At 41.5% G+C, this 20,514-nt stretch overlaps 1 protein-coding gene across 2 annotated transcripts; it reads left to right on the forward strand.

The window, feature by feature from the left end:
- The first annotated feature begins 2,728 nt into the window (after positions 1 to 2,728).
- LOC128738664 (rho-associated protein kinase 1) lies at positions 2,729 to 19,196 on the forward strand. Of its 2 annotated transcripts, XM_053833987.1 has the most exons (11): positions 2,729 to 3,289; positions 3,357 to 3,502; positions 12,167 to 14,128; positions 14,198 to 14,346; positions 14,416 to 14,637; positions 14,715 to 15,416; positions 15,487 to 15,773; positions 16,818 to 17,002; positions 17,068 to 17,179; positions 17,238 to 17,504; positions 17,671 to 19,196. In XM_053833987.1, the coding sequence occupies exons 1-11, from the start codon at positions 3,267 to 3,269 to the stop codon at positions 17,762 to 17,764; spliced, it is 4,149 nt and encodes a 1,382-aa protein (XP_053689962.1). In that variant the 5' UTR covers positions 2,729 to 3,266; the 3' UTR covers positions 17,765 to 19,196. The 2 variants fall into 2 exon arrangements, with proteins under 2 accessions (XP_053689962.1, XP_053689955.1); XM_053833980.1 differs by having other exon boundaries at positions 12,167 to 14,346.
- Positions 19,197 to 20,514: the final 1,318 nt, after the last annotated feature.

A 20,514-nucleotide genomic window follows, 5' to 3' on the forward strand; every position in this document is an offset into this window, starting at 1 on the left:
ACGTAACGCCTGTTGCGTAACGGTAAAACGTCAAACATAAAAAAATGCGAAAAATATATTGTACGTCCTTTTTTATCTTCTCTCTCTGTTATGCTATATGGCGTACTTTGTTGACGTTTCACAAGATTGCTTTTTGTTATTTTCTTTTTCGGTTAGAATTGAACCGCCAGCCAATCTGTCGATAGGAATAGGAATAGAGGAGTAGGGCAACGCCTTTACCAGTTGAACTGTAAACAGTAGTTGCGAGTCAGCTGCCAATAGCTCTACTTAAATTACCGAAATTCTTAACTCGGATGTTTGATTTGCTTATCAAGGCGGAATGGAGGGAAAGATTTTGTTTTTCACATATCTTCCATAAGTTGCGCTTTGGGAGAATTACCTACCTTTTATTTTCTTTTTATGTGATGTGATTTATACATGTATATAAATATTTCTTGCATATTATCCATATGCATATGCCCTATAGATTCGTGTTGATGTTTATTCAATCGGTGATGCAGGATTTTGCGTAAGACAAAAAGAGAGGGAAGCATTTTTTCTGTTATCATGCGTACGTTCGCAAGATTTCCTGCAAATGTGAGCAGTGTTCAAAATCTCTTTTGATGCCGGTAACGGCAATAAAGCTTGCTTAGAGCATCTAATCAGCTTTTCATAGTGCTTCAAGTAAATATTAATTCAGCATTGAGAATGCCATTTTAAAGCTGCTATGCTTTGACAATGCTGAATTATATCTGGCAGCATGTAACTTGCAAATTTAGAGCAGCTTTCAAGCTTAATTCAGTGCTTAGCGGTTACCTGGGAAGCGGCTAACATCTTTTTACGCTTCCTACACGTCCGATACAAAAAGAAAAAAAGCAAAACACAAACTTTGTTCGGGCGCTTACCAATATACATTTATCCCAGGCTGAAGTTAGAGCGGGCTACTCACAAACACATTTCATCCGAGGCAAAGTTTGTTGTGGCTTGTGGGCTAGATGAGATGTTGCACAAAAAATGTATGGGAATGACAGCCCATCTATGAAGCTGTCACCTTGGGCCCGCTCTATGTTGGTTACGTTTTTTTTCTACAGGTTGGTATTGGAAGTGTCATTCCCGTGTGTCCCCCGCATAGCTACCAAGCTGTTAATTTTGACAGGAACCAAAAACTTTGCTGGGAATTCCCCTTTACCGAGGACCATTTGAAAGTTGCTATCTTCACTCCTACATGAAAAAGAGATAGCAACACACCATGCCCTCGGACAAAATAAACGATATTTGCCCCCGCGACGATTCTGGCGACGTTTATAATCTTTATAATTGTCGACCAACATTTGAAAAGGGCGGATAAGCCAACTGTCAAACAGAACGAGTGAGAGTTCATTTTCCTATTCTGCTCCAGCAAAAACTATAACCCTCGCTCGATCTGTTTGACAGTTGGCTTATCCGCCCTTATCAAATGTTGGTCGAATTATTCATCACGTACGCAAGGGTGGGGAAATTGACAAACATTTAAGTAAACAGTGTGCGTGTTCGATTGGCTCCCATTTGACAATTGGGTATTTTAGCGGTATTTTAATTCTCGCATATTATGATAAGATATGATGTCACTGTAAAGTCACATGAAGACTTTTCCAAATTTGACGAGTGAAAGTAATAAAAAAAGCATTTTTTGCATTTCAAAAAATTTTTTGGAATTAGACGATAGCTTATAAGTAAACCATTTTTCTTCTCAGCTCGCCTTCGACAACACAGTGGATAGATAAACTATGGTCATCAGACGATACAAGTTTCATATGGGAGCTGTCAAAAGCTCGGTCAAAATGAAAAGCTCTATCAGAAAGATAGAAGAGAGGAAGAGAACTTCTGACATCATTTCAATCAATCGGCTTGGTTGATATCTGTCAAACAGCAAATCATTCTATTTTTGATTTTTATTAATTTTTTCATCAAATATTGACTCATTTGAAATAAAAAAAGAACTGTTAGATTCGGAAAACGACGGGCTATCAAATGAGGTAAAAAAAGCAACTTATTTTGGAAAATTAAAATACCCAATTCTCGCTTCTCGATTGGCTCCCAAGATGGCTGCTTTTGCGTATCTCTCACCTCTGAATATTTCTAGTGAAAACCAGCAGAAATGCAACATCCGATTCGGGCAGGAATTTCGCCTTACGATTTTTCTGCCGGATTTCTGTTCGATTTCTGATGCCAGAGGTTTCGAATAAAAACCGGTTTTGTACCGATTCAGGTTTCCCTCCTTTTTTGGAGGGTAGCAGCAGCAGACTGTAGCAGCAAGAAGCGTGCAATAAACAGGTTAACAATTAAATTATACCTGCTTTGTCATGTTCCATATTATTCTCCTACCTTTTGCCCGAAACTGTAAAACTGATGAACCACTTTTCTCTTGCCTCAAAGTGTCACATTTGACATAAAGAGAATCGAGCGAAAAATGAAGACTTATATGGTTCTGTTCGATTTCTGCCAGGCATCCGACTTTTTCGTAAGCGGGTGGTCTTGTCTGTCTGTGAAGTCTGTCATCGAACTTGCACCGAGGGATAGAGCACTTGCAATCAAAGCTTTCGAATTTTTCGAATATCTTCCAAACATGACATCTGTCAATCGTTTCGCAAAAGGCGCATCGAAAAATCATCGAAAATGGGTGCTCGTTAGTGCGATCTCGCTTTCGCAATCGTCATTTGTGGCACGAAGCGATGGTGATGTTCTTTCGACTCGTTCATTACATATTTTGTGTCTAGTGTGTGTCAAGAGGACGAACATTTTTTCTTCCTCCACTAAATTCGGAAAATTTGCACATTTTTGTTCCGCTTCTGGTTTACTTGTTCCGATCGCTATGTAGTACAGGTGCCGCCGGGGTCGCGAGTGTATACGGTTTGTCCGCCAGTTGCCGATGGTTGGCGAAAGGTGTGGATAATTTTTTTTACTCGGATGGTGAATTCTTTTGTTGTGGAGTGCCACCAGAAGAAGAGTGGATTAAAGAAAACAGGAGGTAATAGAAGAAGACGTTGTGCAGTCGCAGTGCAAGGGCCAAAGTGCTTATGGATTGGTCCGTCCGTCGGATCTTATGAATGTGGTTCTCGCTGTGACTGCAGGCACCTGCTGCTCGCAGATTCGACGGCGAATTCGATTACTTGGTCGTTCCGGATTGTTGCCGCTGGCTTACTCAAGTTTTGTAGTTGCTTTAGTCGAAAGAAGAAGAAGAAGACCAAGGAAACAGAGTATTTTAGATAGGATTGCACTATTCCGAAGGCACACAGGCAGTTCTAACAATGGACGAGGATCGCCACAAACGGTAATCATGGTTTGCTGGACGTTGAAGCAATTTGACGACAATCGGGTTTGTTATTTTCTTGTTCCAGATTGCTGGCGCTGGAGGAGAGGTTGCGTGATCCGGGCAGTATTGCCAACGTTGACTGCCTGCTGGACACAGTGACGGCACTGGTTGCGGATTGTGATCACGACAACGTTAAGATCATCAAAAATATTGAAACATACATAAAACGATGTAAGTCTGCGCAGCTGGCTTTGAATAGCTTAGATCATTAAGAGATTCTTGCGTGTTTGTTGTTGTTTGCTAAATGACTAATCAAACTGTTCGATGCTTACGTCTTTGGTTATACAGTTTGAGCTCGTCTTGGTTCGAGCGTTTTTTTGCAACGTCAACTTGCCGAATACCAGTTGACTTTTTGTTTAATTTCATAATAATGGTGCTTTAATTGATTTTGTCCTTTAAATGGCATAAATTAAATATAATAAATAATTAGTTAATTCGATAATCAATGCCATATACATCACATGAAACCCTTTGAAACGTCAAAGGCCGCGGACGCGAAAGATAAGCCTTAGCTGTTAGCGGATTATGTTACTAGAAAGGTCAACTTTTGATAAACAACTGCTGATTCTGTTATTAAACTTGGTTGGAATATGATTGAGCAAAGCTTGACGCTGCATGAACCACGTTTAAATAGTTGTTGGCTTTGTTAGCTCGACGTATGAAATTCGATTTAAACATTCTATTTCTCTACCTCAAAATGTTTAGGAAATTATGTAAAACTACCATACAATATCAGTAATTTGCTTCTAAAATTTTCCCGTTACTTATTTTGGTAATTTAGACGATGATTCTATTCCTCACTTTTTCATCGTTTTTCATAAAATTGGTCAATATTTAATCTGCATTTTTTAAATGTAACTCAGAGAGTCATTCACAAACAATCTGCATTACAATTTTCGGTTCATGTTTATCAATATATCCTGAACTTTATCAGCCGATAGCAGGAAGGGCTCTTGCCGTATCAATAATTCCTCTATTGTATTTTATTGACTCGGTCCTGGGCTACAACTCGTCGTCAATCATCGGCAAGTCGGCTTCAACCTGGCTGAGCCATCTAGTACGTAGGGCCCCTCTATTCCTGCCGGTGGGATCAATACGTCTTATCTGAGGTTTAACTATTTTTTTGGAAAATAGGAAAAAAGACGCACAAACGACAAATATTTTTTTCATGAAAATTTTACCAACAATTGGTAACACCTTCGAGTCCAGGTCCACGAACATTCTGGTAGTATACCCAATTACGGTTGACATCAAAGAAGACTGGTTTGACTGCAGGTTGGAGTTTCTGTGAAATGAATTTACTTGCTAAATAGGTGTAATTTAGCTAAAACTTGGTTCAAACTACGCAAAAATTCCCAGATTTTGAATAGAAAATTTAACCAATTTTGCTTGCTAAACAGTACAAATCGACAAAGGAATTTAATGTATGTAATTATTTTGCCCCAGTTTATTGAGATTGGCAAGGTGTTTTGGAAATAAATTAGGGTATCCACGTTGTATTACCGACATTTTTGCAAGATCTGTCGGTGGTAAGAATTTGTTCCGTAGTTTCACGAGTTCCCTGGAAGCACGTCTGGTGATTGCCTACGAAACCTTGTGCTATCGGTGACAGCTGGCGTTACAGGATCTGGGAGAGTACTTCGTAGGCGGCGATAGCTGCCGCAATCGAGCCTCCAACCACTTCTCCGGTAGCTTCTGCTCCTCACAAATCTTGGAAATAAACCAGTGATAGAGCCATTGCCTACATTTCTCGGCAATGTCTATAAAACTTTGCCGGTAGCCGGTCCTTACCAGCGCCATTTGATTTCTCGTTTGACTTCTTGGATGCCATGCGCTATCCTCCATGGGCACTTCTACGTTAATTTCCTTTCCTATCTACAGCCAATTATTCGAAAGAATTTTACAAACTGAAACGAAATCGTGAAGAGCTCAACCTCGTCTACAACTTCGAAGAAGCCTCATCCAGAATTTTTCTATAGACGAACTACTACCAGCTCTAGATGGCACTAAAGGCTCATCAACGGGCCCTGATGACATTGGAACGCGTTCAATTCCACTGCAAATGCGCCCTTCTAGTTAAAGGCCTTCAAACATATGGTCTAATGATGTAATTCCGGATCCATAGAAACAAAGCGTTGTTATCCCGATACAAAATGGAATGGGCACAAGCGACTATCTTTCGGAATTAGATCATGTGATAACGGAAGCAGCAAAAAAGGAAGAGCGTTGTGAAAACGTTGTTCTGGACATAAAAAAGGCTTACGATCGTGCATTATTAGCAAACATTTGGGAATAAACAGCGTTGGTTTCAAAATCTCAGGCGATAAATCTGCACTAGTGCCAACTAAAAAACCTTAAAAATGGCCTTAAAAAATATTTTTTGAAACGATGGCTCTACAATTGAACAGCAACTTAAAAATGGCACCTCGAAGGGGGGAAGATAACCATGGACGGAATCAAACTGCAATATCATAAATCTCTAGAATTTTTAGTGTGATGTTCGATAGAAATTCTTCTTCAACAGTCGCACCAAAAAGCTGATCGAAGAATGCAAAAGTCTTCCTAATCTACTGAAAGCTATTACTCGATGGGCTGACAGGAAGACTCTTGAAGGAATTGGCTACGCTATCGTTCTATCCCAATTGTTTTATGAACTCGAGGTACTCAGGTAGCGGAACGTTATCCAGCTCAATTCAACTTATAACGTTGTTATTCGTACAGTATCAGCTACCCTCCGAACAACACCAATACAACTGATGATGATAGAGGTAGTACAACTCCAGTGGTAATTTATAACAACCTTAACGCTGGCAAAAAGGCTTGCAGGATCATGGAAAAGGAAAAGACTATAACAAACACAATATAGGAAAAAACCAATCAAGCGCTTGATACCCTAACCAGTCAACAACTCCCGAAAATCATAAAAATCCATACTAGTCTAAGTAAACCTTGGCATGAAGCGAACCCAAAAGTCGATTGGGTTTTAAAAAAGCGTCTCAAAGTTGGTCAAGGGCGTCTTATTACCCAAGAATTATTCCGAAAACATGTGGAAAACACATATACCGTTTGCGATCTTTGGTTCACAGTTCACAGACGATTCGCTAGCACAATCTAAAGTTGGAATTAGAATTTTAGGCACAAGCTACCGGCTTAGTGGAAGCCTTCGCAATGAATGTTTCGTCCATTCAGCGGAAGCTGCTGCAATCGCGAAAGTCACAAGGCATGTACAAAATAGAAGCGTAGCAGGCATGTTGCCTACAGGAGGTAGAAAAAGGGGTGTCGTATCATCCTATCATCCAAAAAATTGAAATCGACACAAAAGATTAACAAACCACTATGAAGGAAGAGGTAAACAATATGGCTCGCGAAGGACGAAATACGGAGATGGTGTACCACTCAGTTTCCGTGGAAGATGCGGGTGGCAGGTGTAAAACCATTTTGTGGAGAAAATATCAATCTATATGGAAGGACGTAGATACGGAAGACCTTAGATTCATCAAGGGAACCATAAAAATGGAATGACAGAAATAAGGCGAGATTACGCCTAGGACATACTTGGTTAAATAAAGAAGAGCACCTGTTCAAAAGAAAACTCTCCACGGTATGTGATCTCTGTAGCGAACCAATCACTGTTAACCATATACTACTCGATTGCTGCAAATATGCCAATGAAACGGAGAGATTCGGACTACCTAACATCAGAAATATCTTAAGTAACAACAGTTAAGTAAGGCAATTAAGTAAGTCTGCAACTTCGCCATTGAGGTGTTCATCGAAGAACTGCTTTCACCTGTTGTCGACCACCTCGCGCGCGTTTGTGATTAGATTCCCTCCCTCGTCACTACACAGATCAGGTTTCGGTGTGTAGCTTTTATACGAGTTTGGTTCATCTTCTCGTGAAACTTGTACGTGTCATTAGCACGGAATAGTTGTTCTAATTCTTCACAACCTCTCTCTTCCTTTTGGCATTTTTTTACTGCTTAGGATTATGGTCAACTGGTTCGTCGTTCGTCGGTATTTGGCCATGTTCTCTCTAGTGGCGATGCTCGAATAATTTTTCCAAGCAATTTTTTTCCTTTCCACCACTTGTTAGCATTCCCCATCAAACCAATCGTTTTGTATACTCTGGGACTTTTGACCTAGTGCCACTCTTCGGAAAAAGGCAGTGCCTGATCCCGTATTCGCGCGTAGTTTTCGGCAGATGGCGAATTATCTACACCCCGTATGTTCATGATGTTAGAGAAGAATCGGCCTTCTATCCACCTTTTCGCATGCGCAATGGCGGCTAGTGGATACAACCTTCGGAAAATATTAGCATGCCTTGAAACCTTAATTCGCGTTAAGTTGACATTTCCATGCTTGATTGTTGTTGTACATAGAACTATCACGTGAGCGTGAGCGAATTTGCCAAAAGCAAATAAACATTTTCGGAAAGTGTACCCGCTAGCCGCCATTATGTGCGCGACAAGGTGGGTAAGAACGTGGTCAATCTGGTTCATTTTTATAGGTTGGTCAGGTGATTTCCAGGTGCTTTCGTGGATATCTTTGCATGGGAAAAGGTGCTTCGGATCACCAGGCCTCAGGAAGCTGCGAAGTTTATACATTATTGGTCGTTATCGTTCGTTTTGGTGCGCAGACTATGGGGTCCTAACACTTGTTTATACATATTTTCCCTACCGACGAGCGTACATATCCCCATAAATGACGTCCAGCCTTGCGTAGAACGCTTTCTTCTCATCATCGGGCGTACCCACGTGCGGGCAGTGATTATGCTATAATTGAAAAAAAAAAGGCTTTTTATTCTCAATAGACACATAATCTTGTTGATCGCGTTCCTATCTATTACGCGATCCTGTTTGTCTAACGAAGCCCGTTCCCAGTTCGTTGGTAGTGTCACCGCTCTGGTAAAACTGGGCCTTTCCAATGGGGATTTTCCAAACCTTCTCTAGTTTGCGACAGCCAGCTGCTCGAGCAGCACCCGGTCACCACCTACGAGATCTTGCGATATTCAGTTCCAAGTGCCGAGTTTCCATTCCGTTCGTCCTCCTTATTTGGTTACCTGTATCGATGCCGAGTATTGTGATCTGAATTCGCTTGAATTACTGTAGTAGTTTGATTAAGGTAGGTTGCCTTACTAGGACCATGTTACCGTGCCTCGTGGTGGGGTTGTCATCTTAGGTGCTGAGACAACACAGTGCTTCCTTCCTTGTCGGTATACGACCTTGGTTTCCACCAGAGTTGGTTAGCCGATCTCCACTAAGGTTGCTCGTATTTCGGTTGGTACCACGGGGAGGTGGGGATAGGAGTTGCTGGATAAGAGGCTAAGGACCACTATGGGGTCTCAATTGCGATGATGCTTTTGCTAAATACGCTCTAAATACGGTGGCGAATAGATTGGCTGGTTCCGGGTTGATCCGAAGTTCGATCCGAACGGAATTTTAAAGGCTGGTCATCAAAAGATTGCAACGTCTAAGAATTTCCGATTGTAGCATCCAATGCACATTAAAAAATGAGCTTAAGGTCAAGCCTTACATATCTAAACCGCGCATCTTCACGAAAGCAGCAACAAGTTAGACTTGAGAGAGCGAAGAAGATGCTTCACTGGGCCGAAAGCGGTAAATTTTTTTGACATAGAGGTTTCTGACAAGAAATTTTTCCAATTAAACAATTTGTAAACTCTCAAAACAACAGGGTTTATATCTGACTGAAACCATGGGTTGGTCACCAGGAAGGAGCACGCGTCCCGTAGATAATGATTTGGGTCGCTGTACTCGCGGAAGGGCGCTCTCCAATTGTTTTCATTGAGTCTGGTATCAATGTAAATGAAATATGCTGTCGGAAAAGTGTTTCAGAAGTTGCTTCGCAGTCGGTGGACAAAGATTTCAGTTTGGATGTTTGGATTCAGGCCATGGATGTTTCAACAAGACTTGACACCGCTCTCACAAAGCGCGAGTGAACCAAGAATGGCCGAAAGGCAAACTTGCCAACCACACCACAGTGTACTCTTACACACGCTTTCTAAACCTGTTGTACCTGATAGATATCATGCTCGAGCTCATAACTGTCAGGCACACCTTAGGTGGGACTGGATTCCAGTTGAGTGTCTTCCTGTAGATTTCGTTCGCTCCCCTCAAAGTATGTCAGATCCACCTTTAAAGACGTTTCCGAATCATAGTTTTTATTTGGCATTGGTGATATTGACGACCGAGTTTTGAATTGAAAACCCAAGTGTAATGCCACCAAGTCTGCATTATGTATTCAGGCAACGATTAACGCAGACCTGCCGTTGTATCCGCTGATACGCACCACGTCTCGCAGGTAATGGAACGGATTTCACGTTCAAATGGAAAATTTGTGTTAGGTGAGGTGATCTGATTTGAGGGCTGACCATTCCAATGACCCAAAAAGTCACCGCTGGTCATCCTGTGTCTATACCAGTCTTGGTACCATCTTCTGGGGCTGTCTGGCTACTAGGCGTACTACTGCCCTACTGTGAAATTGGAATGATTGTGGATGCTCATTTCCACTGACTTGGTCTTTGCGGTTTAAGCCCACGGCTTTGCTTTGTTAAAGGGTTCCAGGGTAAACCTCTGTTCGGTTTTTTATCAATGCCAACTAAAATCTCGTCTATAACGACAAGGAACAGTAGCAGGGAAAGTATGTAACGCTGTCTCATTTCTTCAGTGACACTTATAGGCTTATAGGGCCTGAGAGGAGGCCTCTTTCGAAATTACCAATTAACTACAAGATGACTGATTTGCTCTTTCATAATACTGTGCGTTGTGATCTAATCACACATAATCGGTCGAAACGAAATACAGCTTGCTAATACCGGAGAGTAATGCTGATTCTCTTCTGATGCCTTACATCCAGTCTATCGGTGTCAGTTTCCTAAATATTGATTTATTTATTATTCGATTATGTCCATCCGACCTGTTCGGTCTTAATGGATTAGATGGGGTAAAGCCAAGTAGAGGCCATCCTCTTGGAGGCGATTCAGGTTGCAGTAATTCAACGGACTGAAGAGAACGCTGAGGAGCACGAAAGCCAAGCAATGAAAGAATATTCGGCGAGTCGAATTCTCCGTTCAACAGCTTGGCGACAAGTACAGCTTGCTGGTTTTTTCTGCGTCGTTCTAAAGTATCTAGACCGATAAGGTGACATCGTTCAGGATACGAAGGAAGATTTACAGGATCATGCCACGGGAGATCACATAGTGCTATGCGGATAAATCTCTTTTGCACTCGTTCAATTCTCAATGTCCAGGCTACTTGATAAGGAGTCCAGATCAGACACGCGTTTTCCAATATTGGTCTCACTAGAGAACAACACAAGGCCTTTAAACAGTACAGATCCTTAAAGTCCCGTCCAATCTTTGTTATGACACCGAGCTGCCGGTTTGCTTTAGAAATTACATTCGAACGATTCTGATTAAAACATAGCTTGGTATCGAGAACGACGCCCAGGTCGTTAACATGTTGAACGGTCTTAAGTACTTGGGTCTCAATGTTATATTCGAACAATATAGGGCTGACAGTTCGATGGAAGGTCATAATCTGACATTTAGCCGTGTTGACGATGAGCCAGTTCTTGCGACACCAATTGACGAAAGTGTCAAGCAGCTTTTGCAAATTTCGGCAATCTTCAATGGATCGAACAGCGAGATATACACCCCTATTCTGTATTTCGAACGGGTTTCTTTTTCGTTCGAAACTGACATTTCGTTCGAATAAACAATCGATCGAAATATTTCAACTCGTTCGAAATACAGAATATGGGTGATAGTTTCAAATCGTCCGCCTATATCAACTTACATCCATCACCCAAAAGTAAAGCAACGTCATTAAAATATAACGAGAAAAGCAATGGACCCATATTGCTACTTTGTGGCACCCTCGATCTAGTTGTAAATTGGGAGGAGAGACATGATTTGAGCTGCACGCGTAGCATTCGATCACTTAAATAAGAATATAACGTCAAACGCGGCCTTCAAGTCTGTGTAAATTACATAAACTTGAGCCTTCTGCTCTAAATGCGAGATGCAAGTCGATGTGAAATCCAGAAGATTCATACAAACAGAACGACCTGGCATAAATCCGTGCAGATCGAAGGAAATATTTTAGGAGCAAGAATAGCAGTTCTCACAATTATTTCAAACAGCTTACACGACGCAGAGAGGCTAGTTATGACACGATAATTTCCTATATTTTGTCAGTCACCAGATTTGAAAACTGGGAACATATAAGACTGCTTCCAAATCGCCGGGAACTTTCTTTGCTCAAACGACCTATTAAAAATATTCGACATAGCGGTTCCGCCACTACAGACGCACAGTGGGAATATTGTCGAAGAGCTAGTCAACATTTGCGGTACGGTCGATTAGTAATTGTCCAGCTCTTCTTTTTTGGTATCCTCGCACTAAATTTCTAACATTACTGTTACGTATTTAGTAAAAATAGATTAGATTATAAGACAAACTTTCCGCCATGGTATTCAACACAAAAACATTTGATATTTTCATTCTTGACAGAGAATTTTGAGTTATATTCATAAAACCAAGAAAAACCAAGAATTTAAAATCACAAATTGAGTTGCACCCTGATGATTTGATTTCGGAAACGTTTCCTCACGTATTTCCGGCAGAAGAACAACAAACAAGGTCTAGGATTCTGTAATAATGTTTGTTTTAGATTTAAGTTAGGCATATGATAATCATGTGGATGATGTCAAAGTTATCAAATTCTTACGCAGTAGGTGTAGGTGTATAAACTGTTTTTGGGCATCATTTTAGAACGTAAAAAAATAATTCCTATCGTTTTTCGTTTCACCCGGCAGACAAAGACCTTGCCCGAGAGATCAACGAGCTGCGCATGAAACCGGATGACTTCATTCCGATAAAACTCATCGGCCGTGGTTCGTTCGGCGAGGTTCAGCTGGTGCGTCATAAAACGTCCAAACAGGTGTACGCGATGAAACGGCTGTCCAAGTATGAGATGATCACTCGCTCGGATACGGCCTTCTTCTGGGAGGAGCGCTACATCATGGCTCACGCTAACTCGGAGTGGATCGTCCAGCTTCATTATGCCTTCCAGGATAACAAGTACCTTTACATGGTGATGGACTACATGCCGGGAGGGGACATTGTCAGTTTGATGAACATCTACGAAATTCCAGAGAAATGGGCTATTTTCTATACGATGGAAGTTGTGCTGGCTCTCGACACTATTCATAATATGGGTTTCATTCATCGTGATGTTAAGCCGGATAACATGCTGCTGGATAAGTACGGTCATCTTAAATTGGCCGATTTTGGCACGTGTATGCGTATGGGTCCCGACGGATTAGTACGTTCGTCCAATGCTGTTGGAACACCCGATTACATTAGTCCAGAAGTGCTGCAATTTCAAGGTGCTCAAGGGGGCTACGGGCGGGAGTGCGACTGGTGGTCGGTTGGTATTTTCCTGTACGAAATTCTAATTGGTGACACGCCATTCTACTCGGATAGTTTAGTTGGAACCTACAGTAAAATTATGGACCATGAGAACTCATTGCATTTCCCGCAGGATGCAGCTATTAGTCAGAACGCTAAATCGCTAATTAAAGGTTTTCTTACCGATCGAACAAAACGATTGGGTCGGCATAGTGTAGACGAAATCAAGTGTCATCCATTTTTCCAAAACGATGTGTGGACATTCGAGAATTTGCGCGAATCTGTCCCGCCGGTTGTACCGGAGTTAAGCAGCGATGACGATACACGTAACTTTGACGAAATCGAACGGAAGAATAGCGTTGAAGCGAACTTTCCTACCCCGACTACCTTCTCCGGCGATCATCTTCCTTTCATCGGGTTCACCTATACGGGCGACTTTCAGCTACTGTCCGGTGCTCAGGACAATGTGGACAACAAGACCACTGCAATAAATTCATCAACTCAGCGAAATCATCATGCACGGCATCGTTCGTCCAATAATGCCGAACTGCTTCGGTTAGAAAATTTGCTGCAACGGGAACGAAACACCATCGAGATGCTGGAGAAACAGGAACGAACACTTCGGCAGCAGATCGAAATCATAACGCAGCGTGAGACCGAAATACAGAATTTGGCCAATAGCTACGAGAAAGAGCTGACAATGTTGAAGCATAACTACCGTGAAATGCAACGAAAGGCGGAGAACGAACAGGAAGTTCGTCGGAAGACAGAAAACATGCTGCTTGAGACAAAGCAACGACTGGAAGATGAGAAAAGCAAACGCACCCGCGAAATGAACAACAACCAACAGTCTACCGATAAGATAAACATGTTGGAAAAACAACTGGCGGATATGCAGGAAAAGTATAAGAACGAGACCGAAAATAGCCAGAAGATGAAGAAACAGGTAGCGGAGCTGCGTCTTTCTAAGACCGACGTCGAACAGAAGGCCAACGATTTGCAGTCGATGCTAGCGGGGCTGCAAACGGCGCGAGATGTTCTTCAGCAGGAGGTTGCAGATTTGCAATCTCGTCTGGCACAGGAAAGAAATTCTCGCCTGCAGATGACCGAGCAGCAGAAGGAGCTGGAGGGTAAGATACTGTCCCTTAGTGGCGATCTGGAGCGTTCGATGACCCGCGAACAGCAGGCTCTCGAAGACAATCGAAGTCTAACCGACAAGATATCGGACCTGGAGAAGGAGCACGCATCGATCGAGTGCGAACTGAAGGCTGTCCAGAATCGGTACCATCAGGAGGTGAAAGCACACCAGGAGACGGAGAAATCAAGACAACTCAACAACGAAGAGGCTAACATGCAGGAGGTTAAAGGTAACTGGAAAAAGAGTTGTCTAAAATTATACTATTTTTTGTTTCAACCGGTGTTTGTATTTGTTGTAGCACTTCAAACCAAGCTGAATGAGGAAAAGGTGGCGCGGCAGAAGGCAGAACAGAACTCCCAGGAGAAGGAACGTCAGATTTCGATGCTGTCGGTGGACTATCGGCAGATCCAGCAAAGATTGCAAAAGCTTGAAGGCGAATATAGACAGGTAATTTTGCATTTTGTTTGGTTTTTTTTTTGGAAAATTAAATTATTGTTTGGTTACTGTGTTGTACAGGAATCGGAAAAGGTTCTAGCACTGCACAGTCAGCTTGAGCAAGAGCAGACTAAAAAGAGCACACTGCTGTCGGAGCTCAGCCTTCAAAGTTCGGAAGTGGCTCATTTGAAAGCGAAGGAAATGCAGCTGGTCAAGGAGGTGCAGCAGTTTCGCGAGACGAAACGCAAATATGAGGAAGATATTGTAAAAATTAAAAATGCTCACAATGTTGATATTCTCCAGGTATGTGTCGGATTATTACACATTTCAAAGTGTTGGTTTTTAGCTGTAGTTAAAATTTATTTTGCTTTTAAATTTAGATGAAAGAACTGCAAGATCAACTGGAAGCCGAACAATACTTTTCTCGTCTTTATAAGACTCAGAGCAACGAAGTTCGTGAGGAGCTAGAAGAAAAAACCCGTCAAATTCAGGAGCTCGAAGAGGAACGCAGCTCGGTACTGCATCAGCTGCAGCTGGCTATGGCCCGAGCGGACTCGGAAGCTTTGGCTCGTTCGATAGCGGAGGAAACGGTGGCCGATCTAGAGAAGGATAAAACCATGAAAGAGCTCGAGTTGAAGGATCTAATTACGAAGCATCGCAACGAACTGTCAACCAAAGAAGCGGCCCTCACGTCCCTGAAAGATCTCGAGACCGAAATGAACAAGAAGCTAAACAACAAACTGTTTGAAATCGATGACCTGACGCAGCAGAATCGTAAGCTTCACGATGAACTTGGTCAGCTGAAGACCGAGCAGACTGAGATGGAGAAATTGCGCACAAAACTCAAGACTGAGACGATGCTGAAGCAGCAGGCGGTGAACAAACTTGCCGAAATCATGAACCGGAAGGACAACAATCTCACCGGGAAGCAGAAAAGCAAAGTTAATTCGACTGCGGATCTAAGGAAAAAGGAGAAGGAAAATAAACGTCTTCAACAGGAACTGTCGGTTGAACGTACCAAGTACGACGAATTGAGTCTGAAGCACAATGAAATCATCAGTCAGCTATCAAGGGAAATTGATGTAAGTAGAAGAAATGCCTTAAATGTATTCAAGTCAATCGTAAAATGTATGTAATTTTCCCCCTTCACAGATCAAAACGAAGCTTCAGATGGAAATCGAATGCAAAGCGACCGAGATTGAACATCTGCAAATGAAACTGAATGAAACGGCATCGTTATCGTCTGCTGACAATGATACTATTGAAGACAACCAGGACGCAATATTCGAGGGTTGGTTGAGTATACCGAACAAGCAGAACATCAAACGGTACGGTTGGAAGAAGCAGTTTGTGGTCGTTTCGCCCAAGCGGATCATTTTCTACAGCTCGGAGGTCGACAAGCAGCATACAATTGATCCGCTGTTGATCATCGATCTTAGGTTTGTATGCTATTTTGATTTTAATAGTTTGGTAATCACTAGCGTGCCCAGACATGAACGAAAGGTAAGGCACTCGACTTTTGAAAAGAATGCGTTGCCTTGGAAAATCCAGTAATCGTAGGATAGCGGATCTATTATTACTTATCACAAAAGTACCGACCGATTAGGTTGAAGCCCCCGAATTTTCGGGTGCCAATTGGATTATAAATCAAAGTTGAAATTGGACTTGAAATTTGGCTTACTGGCAATGATAGAAATGCTAAGGTAGCAGATGCGAAAATTAAATCAATTCTTACACATTTTTAAGTATTACGTTTAATAATATCAACAGCGGTCGATTATTGGAGTTTATCAACGGATTCCCGATATAAATACTGCACACTAGCTCTTTGGTCTCGAGGGTTGGGAAGCGGGTGCGACTCTATGGTTTAAAGCTTCTGTCGACTACCGCGAACGCCCAAGCCGTGTTGCGCCCAAACAAGAAAAAAATATTTAAAAATTTTTTGGTAGAACTTAATTTTGCGTCTTTTCTCTGGAGTTTTCCACCATCACTTAACTTAAAATTGGAATTAAAGTTAAAAATAAATATAATGAAATCGGACTTGAAGTAGAATTCGAAACGAAACGTGAAATAGCACTTGAAGTTGGGCTTAAACTCATAGTGGAGTGAAGTGCAATTGTACTTGAAATTAGCCTTGGAATTGAACTTAAAATAGTAATTAAAATTGGACATGGAATTAGAATTAAATTTGAACTTAAAATTAAGTTTAAATTAGGCTTGAAACTAAACTCAAATTTTAATTAATAACTGTAATTAAAATTCAACTTGAAACTGGAACTATTTTTTTCGCAATTAACTTACTTATAATAAAAAATAGTGGCAGATTGAGTTAAAAATTGCAGGCTTTTCGTTTACAGTACTTATTTTGTTTTATAAAGAATTTTAAAGAGAAAGCGAGGCACGTGTGCCAGAGTGCCCCAGTCTGGGTACGCCAGTTTAGATAGACCTGATGGACCAATGATCAATTTGTATTTCACCTGCAGCAAAGTGTTCCATGTCCGGCCGGTCACGCAAGGTGACGTTATTAGGGCGGATCCCAAAGAAATTCCCAGAATTTTCCAGCTGCTTTATGCAGGGGAGGGTGAAGCGAGGCGGCCTGACGAGCAGCAACAGCTGGATGTCAGCTCGTCAAAGGCGGACGAGAGGCCCATGACATTGCAGTACAAAGGTAATAAAATCCTACAGATCAATTTAAAAGTTTATGGTAAACTAACATCCACAATGCTGTTGCAGGTCATGAATTTCTTCAGATCAGTTACCACATACCAACCACTTGTGATTTGCCATCGTGCCAGAAGACACTCTGGCACGTGTTTAAATCATTGCCAGCATACGAGTGCAAAAGGTAATCATGTAGTTAATCTTAATCCTCTGAAATAATACTCGAAAATGCTTTTTTACAGATGTCGGTTCAAGCTACATAAGGAGCACGTGGACAATAACAACCCGTTGGCTCCGTGTAAGCTGCATCATGATCCGAATCATGCACGTGAAATGCTGCTGCTTGCCTCTTCCAACGAGGACCAAAATCGGTGGGTAAGTCGACTTTCAAAGCGTATCCAGAAGAGTGGATACAAGGCTAATTCGACCAACAATCTTGGCGGTGCTGGTGGCAGCACCAGTAGCAACAGCAGTAGTGGAAATAGTGACGGTAGCAAAATTTCACCGAGGTAAGTCAGCTTAACACCGATGACATCTGGCCGAATGAATTGTAACAATAAATCAAACTACTTTTTATCTATTCGCCTCTGATAACCGTTCATTTGTGGCTAATGTCGTTCATCATCCTTACCGCGGTGGTACTTGGGTCTTAATATGCTCGTTCGTTTTTCTCAGTCAATCGACACGTTCTAATTACAAACCATACGCTGTGAATGTGCAACGGTCTGCTACCCTACCGGCGAATGCATCGCTGAAGCAACAGCAGTAACTTACGCTCGATTCAAATCAGATCTAACTTATCTGATCCTGTTCGGGTAAAGCGGCGTGGAGCGGTGTAAACGTTAGCGAGCTGGTAGCAGCAACCACTGTTGCATCTACAAATGTAACTACAACACTACGACGGCTAAACTGCTATGCTACTAAAATACGATATCAACTAGATAGTGATAGTTTTTGACAATAACCTTTTCTTCGTACCGCGACGGTGTTGAAGTAGCAGTCGCAAATTGCTAATAACCTCTGGCTCCAAATAGCAGCTCAATCTTCATCAAATATATTAAACTTATAAATGGATTATAAGGACAAGCTTCTATAACGCAAATTACAAACTTACTTTTTAAGGGCAAGCGTCATTGTTCGCATTTAATACTTTCGTACAGTAGTTCTAACAAATTAGACTTTCAATCGGTTTGCCCACATTCAAATAAGTTTTAAACGCCATTCCCAACGCAGAACTTACAAACCGGATGTAATAATCAGCCGTGCTGTGTGTGCTAGTGATTTCCAATTAGCAATTCTTTTAGACATATAGCTTACATACTAATTTTTATCAGAAATAGAATATCGCTGTCTGTGCGGTGGGCTACGAATGCTTTCAAACCCTCGGCACAATGGCAGCGCGATAAATCTTTCAACTGCACATTCCTGCTAACACAAACACTGGCTTCTGCTTGCTGATATAGACTTTCGACTGACTGACTAACTGATTCCTATCCGTTATTGTTTTATTTGGCTCGCTTTTGTGTACTTTACTTAATAACAAAACCAAGACCAACTGGAATACGAAGATAATAAGATATTTAGATGTTCATAAATTATTCGTTTTTATTAAGAAAACAAGTTGATGAAAGAGAAGCGACAAGTTAACATTTGTTCTAGTTTTTTTGTTTCACCGTAGGATGGTAATTTGTTAGGGTTCGAATTTAACAAAAAAATGAGAAAAAAAGTTGAATTGTAGTGGAATTCAAAATTCCTAACCTATAGATTGAAAAGTAGGATGCCAGTGCAGCTTTTCCTGAAAAGATAAACATAGCTAAGGATCCGCATCCTTTGTGTATTTCTAGCTAGCATTTAAATATACATTTTTTCGGACGAAGCTCGTTAAAACGTTGTACAGTATGAGAAATCGTTATCATATTATATATATATATTATATATTTAAAATATTTTTTAAATAACTTTTATATGTATAGTGAACAAATTCCATTTTACAAAACAAGTGCCTTTAAATCTAATATAATGAATATCTATTACATAATCTTTCCTAACAAATAATCCATTACTGGAGAATGAGGAAAAAACATATCAGGATCATAGCTGATCGGATATGCAAATAAGAATCAAACCAATGTGAGCTTTAGATACCTAGTTGTGTCTTTTCTATCCCAAGTTTACACACGAAAGGCTCTTTGAAATAAACTTTGTACATTCTGAAAGTATTTCGATCATCACTAATTATAAAACAATCCGAAGCAAACAACAGCTACTCAAACACCAATAATTTTGATTTATCGAAATTTTTCATATAACTGCAGTAAAACTCTTTTCACAAAAAAAGAGGATAACTAAAGAGAAATCCGAAATTGAATTAATATTCTCTCCTTTTACGACCGTTTTTTACATTTGATAGTGGACATAAAATGAAACTTGAGTCTCAAACTGAAGGCGGAGTCGGCTTCGTTTGGTTTTCTGTTCGACCATTGTGGGGGAACTTACGTGACCTTATGGACTTACGTGACTTATGGTCGATGTGGGAAGAGTAATCCACCAATCGCCATACTGTACGGTTGGAATACAAGCTGAAAACAGTTTGCTGTTTTCTTTTGTGTCTTCCGAACCACATTGGTTTTAATGGAAGTACACCCAACAAGTCTGCATTCGATTCCAGTCGAAGCCGGTGGGATTTTCTGGGGCGAAAATCTCCGAAACATGCCTTGCATCGCACGAGGAAATGAACTCCCTCACCTGGCGCCGATTCGTTGACCGCAGGGACCGCTTACTCGGATGATGGTAGTTGGCACAATATGGGGCGGACAGATGCCTCTCATCTGTCAAAAATTTCTCATCGGCCGTGACTGTACACAACACATTTCAGGTCCGCGTTGTTTAAGGCCAATCTTCGCATTGAAGCCATCTAAATTAATTAGAAGGCTTCCCTTCGACAATTTCTTGTTCACACCATTTTTAATTACTTACTAAGTTGGCCTTGCATCTTCTGACAAGGTCTGCATAACGTAACTGCTCCAGTTCCGTGGGCACCCAGTGCTCGCCAGAACTCGTTCTCCCTGGTCTTGCCACCTCGCTCGCTCCAGATTCGAAGTAAACATCATTTTTGCAGATTAGCTGTCCGGCATTCTAGCAACACGCGCTGCCAAATGTATCCGTCCAGCTCTAGCCACTTTCCGAATAATTCTAAGAGCCACTCCCTAAAAATTTCTGGGTTCGTTGTACAGACGCGTAAGTTCGTGGTTCGCCTTCATAAACCGTTCTCGTGCACGCCGTCAAAGATGGGTCTTGGAGTCCGCCGTTCGAAAACTCCGAGTGGTCGTATGTTACATCGTTCCTTTCCGTTCCTGTAGCGCTACGATGTCCAACTTGCAGCTCTTCATTTCTTCAGAAAGCATATGATAAGTACTTCCGAGGATATTCAGAGACCGACAGTTCCATGTTCCAAATTTCCAATCGTTGCACAGAGGAGTAACTAGGGCAAAAAGCTGGCCAAAATAAGAAAAACATTTT

The sequence above is a fragment of the Sabethes cyaneus genome, chromosome 1, assembly GCF_943734655.1.
Source record: "Sabethes cyaneus chromosome 1, idSabCyanKW18_F2, whole genome shotgun sequence".
NCBI lineage: Eukaryota > Metazoa > Arthropoda > Insecta > Diptera > Culicidae > Sabethes > Sabethes cyaneus.